At 50.7% G+C, this 15,983-nt stretch overlaps 1 protein-coding gene across 1 annotated transcript; it reads right to left on the reverse strand.

Moving 5' to 3' along the window:
* Window positions 1–15,585: 15,585 nt before the first annotated feature.
* LOC149360521 (polyubiquitin-like) lies at window positions 15,586–15,966 on the reverse strand. Its single transcript, XM_089567863.1, has one exon. It carries the CDS (start codon window positions 15,964–15,966, stop codon window positions 15,586–15,588), a length of 381 nt encoding a protein of 126 aa, XP_089423989.1.
* Between the last annotated feature and the right edge of the window lie 17 nt (window positions 15,967–15,983).

The raw sequence follows: 15,983 nt of genomic DNA on the forward strand, positions 1-15,983 counted from the left end.
GGTTCGCAGTACGTCGCCTTCATTGCACGCAGGGAAAACAACACCGCTTGTTCGCGCTTTGTTTAATTGTATACTTCAAGCTATAAAAAGCACCTGACAAAATATTTGAACACATAAATACATTAAAAGCTGCTCTCCGCAGTTCGCATCGTACATCGGCCACGTGTGTTGCGCCACCTGTAGTACTAAAAACCAAGCAACCTTCACTTCCAAAGCCGATTTATTGACCTCTTTCTATATACGTCTTCCGGCGCAGTCTTTTTCGGGACGGTGCCAGAAACAGCCATGGACGCGTCCATTTGGAAATAGGGGAAATGCCAAAAGTCGCAACTCTTTATTTATTGTTGTGAACTGTTTGCCGAATTTTGTGACACAATAGAAGCCTCTTTAAATGGGACCTGTGCTAATTAGATATGTGGGGAGGTTGATTTTATATACATTGATTTAACTAAGATCATAAGCAATTTTTTAAAATAGGCATTTTGATTTAAAAGAGCTCTTCCTTGAGTATGGAATTGCAACCGATGCCGTGCATCAGCAAACAGCCAAAGGGTGTTAACAAGCAAGCTGGTTAGGTCTAATAAGTAAATTTTAACTATAATGGTTGTGCTCGTAATTTTTTCAGAGGCGTGTACCTGTACCGTATTATCCATATCGGTTGTAGGTTTTAGAAATTGCAATTCTCGTCGCCGCTGGATCAGAAGTAATTTTGGCCCGCACACGGGCGAAAGCGAAACCGCGGCCAAGCAGCACACTTAAGGCCCATCTCCATGGACACATCGGAGGCGCACCAGCGCAGCGCTTACGCGCCCAGCGCCGCACCGCGACAAGCGTCGAAAAACACATGCAACTCGATGGCCTGTCGCGGCTACCGCGTTCAGCTCGGCTCGGCGAAGCAAACGGCGCGAAGGGCCGTACCGGATGCCGAGAGAACTGCGTTCTCTGATTGGTTACACCGACCGCAAACCAGCGAGTCACTTCCGGCGCCGGCGCGAGCGAGGCGCGAGCGAGGCGCGAACACGGAGAATATTTTAGGTGAGACGACGCCGCCGCTCTCCGCTTCGCGACAAACCTCTGCTTCCTAGCTCTCCAACAGATGGCGCTACCAACTCAGACCCGGTAGTGCCCGGTCGCTGTGTGGGCGAAGTCACGTTGTAAGAATAGGTGCGACAAGTAAACAAGAAACCAACTTGGTCTCGCAACGTCATCGTTGCGAAGCCAAAGCAAATCGTCCAGTAAAATAAATAGCATCACTTAACAGCTTCATGTTAGCCCCTGGCGTTCGGTTTTATGTGCAGCGAAGGCGAAACAGCGAGTTGGGGGGCTAGGTCCCGTTCGTCCGGCCGATGTCGGAGCATGCGTTAGGTAGTTTCTCTGATACTGGCTATCGCATGAATAAACAGCTGCAATGTTTTCGCTTACCCCAGTCACCCGTCGTAGGCGGTCAAGCGTGCCTACTGTTATACACCGAGTTTATATTCTACCGCTCACGAGTGGCCCGTCATGGCAATAACGTCGCAATTTGGCGATAAGCGTGAAAGTAAAGGGAATTTACAGGAAACAGTTGCAACATTTCAGCCCAGAAAACGGCTAATAAACTGCGATAACCCTTGCAACCTTATTCTGCTGTGTCGGCGGTGTTGGCGTGATATTGGCAACTAGAGATTCGATACTGTCTTTACGCTTTAGTATTCCTACGTTAAGACACATACAGTTTATAGTGTTGTTCATGCGAAGAATACCTACATTTGTGTGGATGGCAAAAAGGCGTTGACATCATAAATTTCATTTATTTGCAAAAGAGAAACACTACATTGGTAAGAGTGAAGCCAACAGCCACAGAAACCAAAGGACACAGGGGATTTTATTTTCTTTTTTTTTTAAATAAATTTATTCATTTTGTGGTGTTGATCAATTTGGAATGCTGTGTTGTAATATTCTAAATTGATCAACACCACAAAATGAATAAATTTATTAAAAAAAGAAAATAAAATTTCCTGTGTCCTTTGGTTTCTGTGGCTGTTGGCTTCACTCATATTTATAACGAGCCCCTCATTCCCCTTCCCTGGTTTGCTTAACTACATTGGTAAGTGTGACAGTGTACATCACACCACACACACACAAAACAAAGGTATAGTCACATATGCGGTACAAATAGGCACTATATTACACATTGCGCTCGTCCCGTATAAAAGAAATCATACAAGTTTCGACAATTTACGCAAGTCATGGCTTTTCTTTACATTCTTGTTCTTTAGCTGTCGGCAATACTGGCGCATTCGCAGGCACACATAATAGTGTAACAGCTTAGCAAGCATTTCCTCTTTATGAGCGGCACATGGAAATGTGAAGTTGAAGTTTTCTAGCACAGCGTCAGTCGTGCAATCGTATACATCACTTTCGCCGGCATGTTTTGCGAAGTGCTCCTCAGCGTTTTGAAAAAGATGAAACAGGTGCACATTCGGATGCATGAGCCTTCCTTTTGTTTTACAGTTTACCAAGTCGGCTTCAGGTAGCTTTGAAATGCCCTTCTGGACCTCGTCGTGTAATACGACCGTGACCTCGTCGTGGAATACGAGGTCACGGAACCCTTCCGCGTCGATGCGATGCACAGCCCAGGACGGAGTCGGAAGACAGAGAGTTGATCCTGTGTTGAACATTTCTTCGAACGGCGATGAAGTGCAGAGGTCACTTGCCCCGACAACATCGCTGCTCTCGTTGACTTCGCCGTCTGCGCTTTGAGCAGATGGTGCTGCTGGCAGGGTTTGAAGTCCGGTACCTCCACTGCTGGTCCCACGCGTACACGCGGAGGAAGCTGCACGACAAGCCTGCCGTCTTGACTGCTTGCGAGGACTTCTCACCTTCTTTGACAAGTAGCTCGGCGCTCCTTCGAAAATAGTTGGCAGAGCATCCTTGGCAAGTCCCGCTCTCCTGTTGCCCGACATCAGAACGCGGCCATCAATAGCTGCGGACCACGTTTTCAGTATAAAGTGAGGAGCGAAATGGTTTTCACAGACACGGTCCATGCGCTGCAGTACCCGGTCTTTGCGAGGGATCGCCCGTAGCCGCCGCGGTGGCTCAGTGGTTATGGTGCCCGGCTGCTGACCCGAAAGACGCGGGTTCGATCCCGGCCGCGGCGGTTGAATTTCTTTGGAGGAGAAATTCTAGAGGCCCGTGTACTGTGTGATGTCAGTGCACGTTAAAGAACCCCAGGTGGTCGAAATTTCCGGAGCCCTCCACTACTGCGTCTCCCATAGCCTTAGGCTTTGGGACGTTAAACCCCATAAACCAAACCAAACCGTCTCCATGCGTCGAGCCTGGCTTGGTCGTGCGGCGGCGTAAAAAGCGATAACTTCTCTTTACAGGACTTATAGCATGTGTTGCAGTAAGGTACAAAGCACTTCATCGTCGCGCAGCATACCAGTACACTAAACAACCGAACAGATCGACGCGTAAACACACGAGCGCGCGATCACAAGAGCAGGCGCAGAGGCGGGCGCGGCGGGCGCTAGGGCTAGGGTGCCTCCATGCGCGCGCGCTCCGTTGAGGGTGAAGACAACTGCGTCGTCTGCTACGGCGGCCGCCATTGCCATGCCCACTTCAAAGGCGCGGGGCGTGCGCCAACAGGCTTTGTGCACTTCCTACTGCAAAAGCGCGCTCGTCTTCGCGACCAAAAGAAAACACAACTGCGTTTCGCGCCTTTTCTAATGAAGTGGCAACAGAATAGGCTTGTAATAAGGGACAACTGTCCAAATATTTTAGGATTTGGACGGTCGTTTCTCCTCGCACACGACGACTCGGGTGCTGGATTGGAAAGAGTTCATAGAGCGCACTAGGAACCTAACTGCAGGATTAAAATAAATAATAACAGCAATATCGTAAGCAGGTAGATTGCATTCAATCACTCAATTGTTCAAATAATTAAGAACGCTCCAATAAGTGATAGTAGGTACCAAGAAAAGCCTATGCAGAATGCACTGAAAAAGTGAAGCTTTATTTTCGCATGGATGACTAATCGACCAAATTCACTTTTTCTCAGCTGTTATAAAATTTTTAGGAGAGTACAAGTAATTTTATTTGTAACAAGCTCAGGGGCACAATTATGCCATGTGTACTATAAGCGGCTTTCCGCGCATCTCATATCGAGCAATGAATTCAGGAAGGTGGCATCACCGATGTGAGCTGCAGTCGGCAGACTGTTACGGCTGTCGCTAAACGTTTTAATGCGAGTGCAGCTCTCGCATTCCTTGGCTCGTTGTGCGAAAAGCCCGCCGTCGCCGTGGCAGGAATGCGTGCCAGGAATGCGCGGCAGGGCTCCCTCCCAGCAATTAACCCAGGGGGGGGGGGGGGGGGGGGGGGTTATGACGAGTGTATTGTCACCGCGTGGGTGAGAATGCACAAGTTTAAACCTGTCGGCATGGTGAAGGAAGGAGCGAGCAGACACGGGAATATTCCTGCAGCTACCGAGTGCATTAAAAGGAAAATCCCCGCGGCCAACATCAGCTGGCCTTCAGTTTTCGGAGAGCGAGGTTGCGGTGCTATGCCGTCTTCACCATCTGAAGTTCAATCACTCGCGTCCACATCATTACGCGAGACAGCAAAGTGTGGCCGTAGGCGGCAGAGCATGGTCGTCTCGCTTTGTCGCGACCTCATAATCAGCAACTTTCAGAACCTCGCAAAAATTACGTAGCCGCACTGAACATTGGAGTAGCATTTCGCCGCAACCCTACATTCAGCGACAAGTAACGCTCTCGCATTTATACATCATAAGGATTGCTTAAGTGCCCCCATAATCGAAATGGACTACACTTTTCCTTTACTTTACTATGAAGGAGAATTGTTTGCGCCATTGTGAAGAGATTTCATGTTCATTGTTTCAAGTTAAAATGCAGTCAGTGAGTCAGAACAGCAAGCGCACCAAAAACAGGCCTGAAACTTTTTTCAGCGAGAAAGTCTCATTCAAAGGAAAATACTCGAACAACGCCCTTTTTTTTTCTTTTTTGCAGTCCATCTCGTCGAGTGAATGCGGGCATTTTTGTTTACTTAGAAGGTGCGGAACTTTCCGGGCAGTGATACTTGTTCTGTGAGCAATTTAATTTGCTCCCAAATTCGCCACACAATCCCTGTGCACCAAGCTGCTAATCCCCAGCGGCACTTAATTTCAGAGCGATAATATTTACATTTCCCTGTTCAGACCTTCCACACGTTCTCTCAATAAAAATAAATTGCGTACCTCAACGGCACGCACATGCGAATCCTATGGCATACGAAGGAAAGTTTTACTCATGCTGCAAATGCACGATGTGTTTGTCTGCTGCCACTTGTCGCGCTTGGTATTTACTGTCCAAAGCAGCCTTCTCTTGGGGTCCCTCGGGAACTTAAATATTCTCCATCCATTTCTGGAGTGGTTGGTGCACTGCGGCACACAACAACCCGGCATTTTTCGATGTGCGCCCGGTCAGCACCAAGAGAAAAGGCGACAAAGCGAACGCACGTGTTACGGCCGCCGCGCCGCCGCGAGAAAGGGCATGAAAATGGCCGCCGATGGACTGTCACGGCCGGCGAGGCGGCACTCGCCCTCCCAAAGGGTGACTCCACCCTAGAGGGGGCGCGCGCGCATCGAGGCACCCTATAGGGCGCTAGAGTCACTGGAAAAAATTTCAGAGTACCGCAAAGGTCGGAATTTGACTGGCAACACTGAGCGGCCACTGCCATTTACCTTCCAAGCCGACTGCATCGAAGGAAGGTCGCCGTGTTGAAAGAGCTTGATATTCGGTGACATATCGGGTTGAGTGTTCACTGAAGCGCAAATACTTCGTGTTCGGAGACAATGGTTACTCAGAAGAGAAAAAAATATTGTTATTTTGTGCGAAGTAATGCAGCCGGCGGTTGTTTTACTCCGCGGTTGCGTTTACTGCAGGAACTGTACTATGATTGTGAGCAGCATCTTAGCGCTGCTATCGGGAGCTTGTGCACGCCTCTTTTTCCCCTTCCGCGGAGCAAGCTACGAAGGAAACATTTCGCCGCTCCGAGCAGCAAAGAGACAAGCTCGTGCTTTTGGGCAGTGAGCATCGTGGACCGTCATGGGACCGCCGTCTCGTTCAAGCAGGACGAAACTACTTGACATTAGCTTCTTCTTCCCATCCACTTTAGGCTTCTCGAAGTCTTCAGCGCAAAAGTGGTCCTGCAAATGTTTATTGTACAGTTAGAAGAGTGATGCTGGTCACCCCAACGCTGGGCTGTCCAAGGAGGCTCCCAGGGCTTTTTCGAGTGAAGCCCTGTTTCAAATATGTGGAACAAGAAAAACATGGAATATAGCTGTAATAATAAGCTGAAACACCCAAATAAAGAGGCGAAGAAAAAGAATACGTTTTAAAGGTTTCTAAGTTTACGCAGTGACACTTAAAATAGCTTATTTGGGATGTAAACACGCATGTCGCCGCAAACACGCAGCTTCAAGGATTGCTAACATTTGACCCATTTCTATTTTTCTACCAGTCCCAACACAACTGAACAGAAAGCGGCCGTTACGTGAACGTAAGACATGCCCTACCATGCTTTTATTGACTGCGATCGTCACGGTCCGCGAAAAACAAGTGCCATGGCTCGAATGACTCGAGGTGCGGAAAGATCGTGCGAGTGCTTGATGCACGTTAGGACGCGGAATTCTCGCGCGACAAATGTGCCTTCGCGTGCCACAAGCACGGAATAGTCGGAAGAGCCGCGTGTGTTGAGTAACAAGCGCGTACACGTGTACCCGCGTCAAGCGGGCAAGCTGCGAACGATCGCTGCACGACATGCGCGACGGTCTTGCTGTGAACACCTATTTTCTTAGTATCCTATCGCTAACACCGCGTGCACTGCGCTTACATACCTTCTAAAACAGCACCAAAAAGCACAAGCAAGGTGCACTTACCTCGCACAAGCGTGTGTTTTTTTGAAAACTTGAAGTTCTCCCGGCCGATTCTGTGCAACTACGCAGAACGACGCTCTCGGTCATTTTTCCCGGTCGGAATCGAGAAAAAAAGTCTTTCCGGACTCGGTTCGGTTGCTGCATCCGAAGGCGCAGCAGCCAGGCATGATTTCTTCAGTATCAAACACGAGAGCGACAGTTGCAACACGAGAAACGTCGGGAACCTGCGCTCTTCTCAGCCGGCCCGACCGGCGCTTGGAAGGTATATGGCACCCCAAGACCACGTGGTACGGTTGGGCCAATGACCGCGTCGGCGGCGCGGGGAAAAGAAATGCGGTACTCTGAAATTTTTTCCAGTGACTCTATAGGGCGCTAGTTTCGCGCGCCACCTCTCGAGCGCTCTTCTCACTAGAACTCAACTCTCCTCTCCCCGGGAAGCGTCGCCTCCGCGCCGTTCGCTCACCTAAAATATTCTTACACCGTGGGCGCGAATATCTGACATGGACAGATATTTGCCAGCGCCGGCTCGCGTCGGCGCGTCGCGCATGCGCAGTCCGGCTCCGGCGTACGCTGGTACGCGTAGGCGCTGCGCTGGTGCGCCTCGGATGTGTCCATGGAGATGGGCCTTTAGCCTGGTAATGAGCGCGTTTATGCGCTGGCCCGAGAACTCTCCCCCCGAGCCCCGGATGATCAGGCACCCAACCCTGCGAAAGAGGCCCCATCGGTCCTGTATACATATCATCAAATCACAACATTCTACAAACTCAGCCGCATGACACTGCCACCACCCCACAGTACCTTGTCGCCCTCATTCAGCGCCACAAGGCGACAATTACAGACAGGCTGCTTCATTTCCCCCCACCGTCTCTCATGCTTCCACCCCACTTTTCCTCCTGATTGTACCACCTGCGGCGTGCTCACATCCACACTTTTCCACTACCTTTGGGAATGTCCTTCCCCAAAGGCAGTACCCCCCATCCCCAGTCCCACTCATTCTTCCTGGGAGGCTGCTTTACGGACCGCTCAGCCCGCCGGCCAGAAATGGCTGGTGGATCGGGCTTCACGTGAAGCACAAGCCCCTGGACTCATGGACCAGTAGGGGACCACCCTGGAAGATTTTTTTTTGTGTGTGTAATAAAGTTGTTTCCATCCATCCATCCACACTTAGCCCCGGTTACAAGCATGCGCCAGCCCGTGCCGCGTGTGCCATTGCCTTCTTTCAAAGCGTGTCAGGGAATCACGTGACACGCAGGCCACTGGGTGACGCATTACGGTAGCAATTAGCATAGCGCGTACCGCTGAACGCGTACCGTGCCCTGCCACGGCGCTGTTGTTGTTGTCGAAAAGATTTATTGGCACAAAGAAAAATAAGAAAAATAAAAGGTTGCAGAACTGGTGTCCTCATTTCAGGACCCCAGCGACTGTCGCTGCCGCCCAAACTTGAAATATCACCTCTAGCCTCGCAAATTCTAAGACGCGCTCTCGCCGATCCAACTCGCACAAAAGTGATCTGGGCTCCTGGCCACCAGGGTCTACGAGGCAATGAGGCCGCTGATGCGGCCGCCCGAGCGCTCACACACCGGGCTCCTCATCCTAGCTCTCATGGCTCAGAAGCTCATAAACCGCTTCTGCGGTTCCGCGAAATCCTAATTCATTATTGCGACAGCCACCGTCTCTACCCGGGACCTGCCAAGGGGCTGAGTAAGGCGGAGAAGCGAACTCTGCGGCGCCTGCAGACAGGAACCCTTCTCTGTCCTGCCATAGCAAAACACTTCGATCCGAACACATATGGGCGCTGCCCGCACTGTGGAGAGATCTGCGATATCTTTCACATGGTGTGGGCATGTACTCAGAATCCTCACCTTCCCCCTTCCCCCACCCCCACCCGAGAGGCATGAAAGACTGCCCTCCTCAACTGCTCCACGCTGGAGTCCCAAAGGGCTCTGGTCAAGCGGGCGCGAGACGGGGCCTCGTCGTGCGGTGTCCCGGACTAAGGATACCGACCATGTAGCAGGGGGTTTTTTTAACCCTCAAGCTCTCTTTGAATAAAAGTTTTTCACCACCACCACCACCCAAACTTGCTCGATAAGCTGTCTCTGAATGGCAAGGTCGGAGCTGAGCAGAGTGGCCTCCCATTGCTCCTTAGTTCGAGGGAAGTTTAACTTGGGTATGGCCATTTTGGTCCGACACACCCGCTTGTATATGTCGTGTGACGTTCTTCCCACCACGCGCGGGAGCCTTCGTAACGGTCCGGGAAAATGATGTGCTACTTTTATGGATTACGAAAGGCGTCGGTCAGGAGTTGCCTCCATTCTCGCGCCTCCTGGGTGTTTAGCCTTTCATGCGGTAGGGGATTATTGCTGGCGAAGCATTCTAAAGTATTGGAGCCCTGCACTGCTGGCAATGGGGATTTCGGGGGCGGTGTCCGTGTCGCGGGTGTCTGTTGCTCGGTTGGTGCGCCCTCGAGCTAAGGGGTGTTGCACAGTCGTTTTTGAAACGAAAGCTTCGCTACGCTAGGTAAAGTCAAGGTCACCGGGTCTGGAGATTTGACCGTCAAGCGAGCCAAAGATAAAATTTTCTTCTCTTAAGGCGCGGTTCAGGTGTCCACCGAGATATGAGACGGACACTGCGCCATTTCCTTTCTTGAAAGAGCGATTTTTAGTTTCCTCTTTTTTCCTTTCTTCTTTCACTTCCTTCTTTATCGGTTCCCTTGCGGCGCGGTTCGGGTGTCCACAAAAATGTGACAGTTACTGCGCCATTTCCTTTCTTCAAAGACCAAAACAAACAAAACAAGTAGGCCGCCGGCGTTCATTGGCGTTGGCATTGGGTCAGTGGTCCGTGGACACCTCAATCTCGCTGTCATGGCATTGGTGTTCACCTGCAAAAACCTGCTTCGGTTTGGTTTGTGCTTTGTGGGTGTTTAACGTTCCAAAGCGACTCAGGCTATGAGGCACGCCGTAGTGAAGGACTCGGGAAATTTCTGCTATCTGGGGTTCGTTAGCCTGCACTGACATCGCACAGTACACGCGCCTCTGGAATTCGAACCCGCATCTATCAGGTCAGCAGCCGAGCACCATAACCACTGAGGCACCGCGGCACCCAAAAATAAAAAATAAACCTTCTTTCGCTCAATATTCCGTGGTTAGTAATGCTAAACCGGCAGCAATCGTTTGTACCTTCTGCACCGCGCAGTCCGGACAACAGGCGTCCGGCCGGTCCGGCGACCGGAGGGGAAGTTGGTGAACTTCAACTTTTGTGCTGATCTGCGAGCCCGGCCGGCGACCGGATTGCAGCTATTGGCTGCTTTTTACGTGAGGTCTCAGCCCCCCCCCCCCCCCCCCGCTCCACCTCCGCTTCTGCCGGAGCAAGATGGCCGTCCGTCGATTGAACCGAGTAGCGAGGCATAAGTGGTGGCAGCTAGGCGGCGAAGGAGGAAGCAGTATTGAAGAAAAGGTCTTAGGCGCGGGTTGGGGTGGTGTTCCCCTGCCCGCGGTGGGCTCCTCTTCTAGGCCGGACGCCAGGTGGCCGACCGACGATGTCGTTCGGCGACCTCCTCGGCCCGCTCCCTGACTCAGAGTTGAACCTCCGCGTCCGAGCTGAGCAGCGCGGCCTACCACTGAGATTGGGTAGAGAGCTGAAGACTCTGCGGGGACTTGTCTTGATTACATATGTATAGGATGTGCGGTGTGTTTGCGTTTTGGAGCCCAAAGAGAGAATAGTGGGGCTGAACTGCTCTGGGAACCATATCGAATACATGTGCGGATTAAAGAAAATGTCTGTTTGGAGCTGCCGCCAACTGACTTGTGTTTTACTTGGAGATCTATGTGGTTCCTCAAAGATTTGTCTTTCTTTCTTGAAGTGGGTAGTAATTTCTTTGTAGGTCGTCACTCGCTCCTTGGCCGCACCTCCCGGTTAACCACGAATCCTCGGGCAAGTTGGTGCGCCGCCTCGTTTCAATTGTGGTCCGAATGGGCGGGGACCCAGATCAATGTGATCTGGCGGGTACTGGAACTTTTTTGTAAGATATTGATGGCTGCGGAGTGAGCCCTTCCTTTTGCAAAATTTCGCATTGTGGTTTTAGAGTCGCTGATGATGTATTTGACAGTGGTAAAGGTAATGGCTAAAGCTATGGCAGCTTCTTCGCCTCCTCTGGAAATTTTGTTTTATCGATTGTCGCCGATGCAAGGCGAGAACCTCGATGATCGACAACTACCAGGGAAAAGGCGTCATTGTCTGCATGTTCTGCCACGTCCACGTGCGGCGTGTCTTTATGAACTGAAAATCTTTTGTGAAGTTTTTGTGCCTTAGCCTTTCTTCTGTCCGTATCGTAGTGTGGATACATGCTTTTGGGCAGAGGAGGGACTATTAAGTGTTCATGCACTTGAAATTGGCAAGGTGTGTGCACGGACTGCTTCATATTGTATTCCTGCTTCCTTTAGGACGAAACGTCCGTTTCAGAGCCTGATAGTCTTTTCGTATTGTGCGATGAGGTGTGTTCCATCATTTCTGCTAAGGTGTTATGGATTCCTAACTGTAGTATCTTTTTCATTTGGGGTATGACGGGGGAAACTGAGCGCAATTTTGTAGGACTGTCTAATTAGAGAATCCAGCTAGTCTCTTTCTCTGCCTGTGAGGGTGAAGTATGGTGTAGTGTAGTTGACTCTGCTAAGAACGAAGGCTTGTATTAGTCTCCTGGTCTCGGCTTATTTAACTCCTATTTGGCTATTCGCAATGTGTCTGATGAGGAGGGAGATTTGATTGGCGGTGTGTCTCAGTTTCTTAATTAGTGTGTCGTTTTTTTGTTTGACTGTATCAGCATTCCCAAGATTCTTAGTGTGTCCACTTCTGGGATGGCTGCCCCTTCCGCGTAGATTTTGATTTCAGGCACTTTATTGCTTCTTTGACTCTTTGGGTGTAGGGTGAGGAGTCCAGATTATTGCAGGGGAACACCCGAGTCCCGCGGCTTGTGCCTCCTCTACTACTACATCTTCCGCTCGTTGTACTGTGTCTTGTATCGTGCCGATACTCCCCTTGGTGGTCCAAAGGGTGATATCGTCCGCATACAGTGTTCTAGGTCTGGGATTTTTGCGAGTGCGTGGGCCATTTTGAGCGGCGTTCCTCTCTCTCCTAAACTGAAGGTGTCGGATTTGATTGCGCCAATTTGAATTTTAGCCGTTCTATCGGAGAGAAAGTCTTTGATGTTGTTGAACGCTCTTTCGCCCACATTCAACGGTGAAAGAGATTCTAGGATTGTTTTGTGTTTGACGTTATAAAATGCTTTCGTTAAATCTAGATCTAGGATTGCCCTGGTACTCCTTTCTTACTCCTCAGATAGAGTTCGTTCGCTAGTCTGAGCATCGTATTCTGTGCTGATAAATGCGGTCTAAAGCCGTCCATAGTGTTTGGATACAAATTCTCTTTGTGCATGTGGGACTGGAGTTTGTCTAGTATGACGTGCTCTATCAGTCTTCCTATACAAGAAGTAAGGGGAATAGGTCTGAGGTTTTCGAACTCTAGCTTTTTGCCCGCTATTGGGATGAATTTAACGATTACATGTTTCCAAGACGCTGGGAGCTTTGCCTCCTTCATACAATCGTTCGCAATGTCCGTGAGGGCTGTGATGGAAGCGTCGTATAGGTTTCTGAGTGTCATTGTTAATGCCGTCTTCTACCGTGGTGGATGTCGTGCGTATCTTATGCAGGGCTGCTCTTATTTCTGTCATTGTTCAGTCAGCGTCCAGGATAGGGTTATACCATTAGCTGTGACAAGGCAATAGCATATGAACCTTGTTGGGAATTGCTATGCACGACCACACATACCCCGCAAGTGAAGAGTAGGATTTCCCTCTCCACTCTGCCACCTGCCAACCGTGGCAGCGGTTTCTTGCGTATTCATGGCAGGTGGCAGATCTCCAGCACAATTTCGTCCACTTGGCGATCTTTAACGTGCACTGATGTCACACAGCACACGGCAGCCTTTAGCGTTTTGCCTGTATCGTAATGCGGCCGCTGCGACGGGTTCTTGTGTTCTCCTTCCCTCTTCCGGAAGCGGGCAGGCAAGGAAGAGAAGGGAGCTGAGGGAGAAGAGAGACAGGATAAGGAAGGTAGAGGAGCGCAGAAGGAAACAGCAAACAAGAGATATGACCTGTGCTGACTCGCGGGAAAACGGTTGCGCCCGCACGCAGGCGTTCCCGAGAAGAGGTTGTCATTCATCTCCGCTGGCATGAGTTGGTTTCTTCGCGCATGGTTACCAGTTGCGTGCGTGTTCTTATGCCTGTGCAGAGAGAAAACCGCCAGCGGCGACGTACATGTAATTCGCAAGGGGTACCTAGTATCTGCCGCAGTTGTCGTTGTCACTTCGGCGCAGGTGACCCGAGCGCGTGTCTGATCTTTGTCTCACCTCTTTACTTCCCTAACTCATCAGTCTGCACGCGGCAGTGATAATGGCGAGGTTTGTTGCAGTCGGCCTTTCACCTTCGGTCAGCCACACACACACACGCGCACACACACACACACACACACACACACACACACACACACACACACACACACACACACACACACACACACACACACACACACACACACACGCACGCACGCACGCACAAATGCTCTCACACACATCACAAGCGGTTCTGCAGAGGCCGTGGATGTAGCCTAGGCAGAGGGTCATGGTCACAGCGCTGGAAGTATGCAGGCGGCCAGAGCCACAAACGTACTGCGGGCCACACAGGGAACGAACGCCCTCTGGGCGCCGCCAGCAAGTGCGCTCATTACCGAGATCTACGAGTATGAGACTGCGCCACATACTTCTCACACCATAAAGACTCCTTGTGACCCTCCCAAAAGAAGGAAAATCGCCGTACCGGAAGGCGTAACGTCATCATTGCGTTAATAATTGCGTCAGCCGGTAGCGTTGATCTCTCTTCGTACTCGTTCGCGTGGTCAGAGGCTGTAATTTTTGCTCGTTATTCTCGCTTCCTAGAAAACTTGAAGAAGGCGCGCCATAAACTTAAGCATCATCTAAAGAAGTGACCCTGGCATGTCCACAGAGGCCATTAGTAGATAGTTGTAAAAGCAGGCAGCCTACTATTTTCATGTCCTTGTAAGCGCTACAAAAAGCTGAAGACGGTGGTCCACTTTTTTTAATTTTGCAGAAAGACAAGATGCTGCCGCCCATAGTGGTTACGAGAAGTGTTCCTGGTTAGACGGGACGGTGCCTTAACGCTCTCCGCAGCGTCACTGGACTGTACTTCACGTCTGATGGTCCTGCCATGGATGCCCTGACAAAAATTTATCGATGGTTCATACGACAGGAATGCGAGAGCATGAACCGTTTCCAGAATCGTTCGCACTCTGCTGCTTAGGTTAGGATTTTTCAATTTTGCTTCGCAATTTATTCATCGGCTCTGCGTTCACTGCTCGAAGGCATTGCTTCAATTATATCGTCTTCCGTAATCGCCATACTCGTTACGCTGTCATTTCTTGAAGGAACGGCAGCCATCACATTACCGCATCATCCCTCCGCCTATCCTTCATCCCACTCCGTGATGAAATCGCTTCGATCGCTCAGCCGAAGATGTCACTGCTCACTTTAGAACCATACCGTACATCACACCACGTGTTTAGCGCGAGAAACAAGTGCAGGCTAGTGACTAGTGCAGGCTCCACGTGTGCGTGCGCCGCTTTCGTGTTTCCCCCCGTCAGCCTCACGCGTTCCATCAGTCTTACACAGACTTACGTAATAGATACGTTTCTCTTTGTTTCCCTTCGCGCACGACACGCACTTCAAGCCCAGCTCACACATTCTCTCCGACTCAAAATCCGCCGTAACCAATTTCTCCAAAGGCTTGATATCCCGCACCGCGGCTCAGCTTCTACGCTTCTGGCACCCAACCCGCCCCGTAACCCTCATCTGGACCCCAGCACACGCAGGCCTCCGGGGTAACGAGGGGTGCACTCCCTCGCCCGAGGTCTCACTTTCCGTGCTGGAGTTGGACCCCCACCGCCATGCTCGGAGCGTCTGCTTACCTTCAGAGATATCCTTACACACTACCGAGATATCCGGCGGGTTTAGGCACCGCCGGCTCCCTCCCTAACCCTAACCCAGGCCTCCCACTGGCGTCGACTTCAGACCCGTACTGCTTCCTACGCTATTCTCCTTCATGCCTGGTACCCCGATCAGTTCCTCTCCTCCTGTAAGCTCTGCGGGAAACAGGGAGACTTTATTCACATTCACCTTACATCCCCTACCTTCCCACACCCTCCATCCCCAACCACGGCGAAGTCATACTGGGAGATTCTATTGGCCAGCTCCGCTGCTGCTGACCAGCGCCGCCACATCCATGAATTACACCCACACGTTTTCTCGCCATGCCCATCTAACGCGCTTGACACAAAAAATTGAATTCAAGCACGCAGTCAAGGGTCGACTGCTCTCGAATGTCGTAGAATGACAAAGTGCAGCGTCTTCGCGCAGTTTTTCATTAAATATGAGACACTGTTGGTTATTTGGGATGCCCTCTTTGTCCTCGATTTTAGCCTTGGCGTATTCTGTTGTCTCGTTGGAGTCGACTTCAAGCATGACGGCTTTTCCAGTGAGGGCCTTGACAAAGATCTGCTTGTTACCAAGAATACGTTGCATGAGGTGCAGTGTCGACACTTTTTGATGCTTTAGAATGAAAAGGTGTGATGGTCCTCTACCGATTTTCCAGCAAAGGTGAGGCGCTGCTGGTCAGGCGGAATGCCCTCTTTGTCCGTGGTCTTCGCTTTGATACTCTCTATTGTGTAATTTGGCTGGACTTCGAGCGTGATGGTTCTTCCAGTGAGAGTGCTAACGAAAATCTGCATGCTATCACGCAGACTCAGCCCGAGGTGCAGGGACGAGTCTTTCCTGATATCGTAGAACGACAAGGTGCGACCGTTCTTGAGCTGTTTTCTAGCAAAGGTGAGACGCTGCTGGTCGGACGGAATAACCTCTTTTTCCAGGATCTTGGCCATCACATTCTGTATTGTGTCGTTAAGCTTTACTTCGAGCGTGATAGTACTTCCCATACGGGTACTAACAAAAG

This window comes from Amblyomma mixtum, chromosome 2, assembly GCF_055824585.1.
Source record: "Amblyomma mixtum isolate Tamu chromosome 2, ASM5582458v1, whole genome shotgun sequence".
Taxonomy (NCBI): domain Eukaryota; kingdom Metazoa; phylum Arthropoda; class Arachnida; order Ixodida; family Ixodidae; genus Amblyomma; species Amblyomma mixtum.

Excerpts from the sequence above, each read along its gene's own strand:
- LOC149360521 (XM_089567863.1), bottom strand. The coding sequence starts at position 15,966 with ATGGGAAGTACTATCACGCTCGAAGTAAAGCTTAACGACACAATACAG.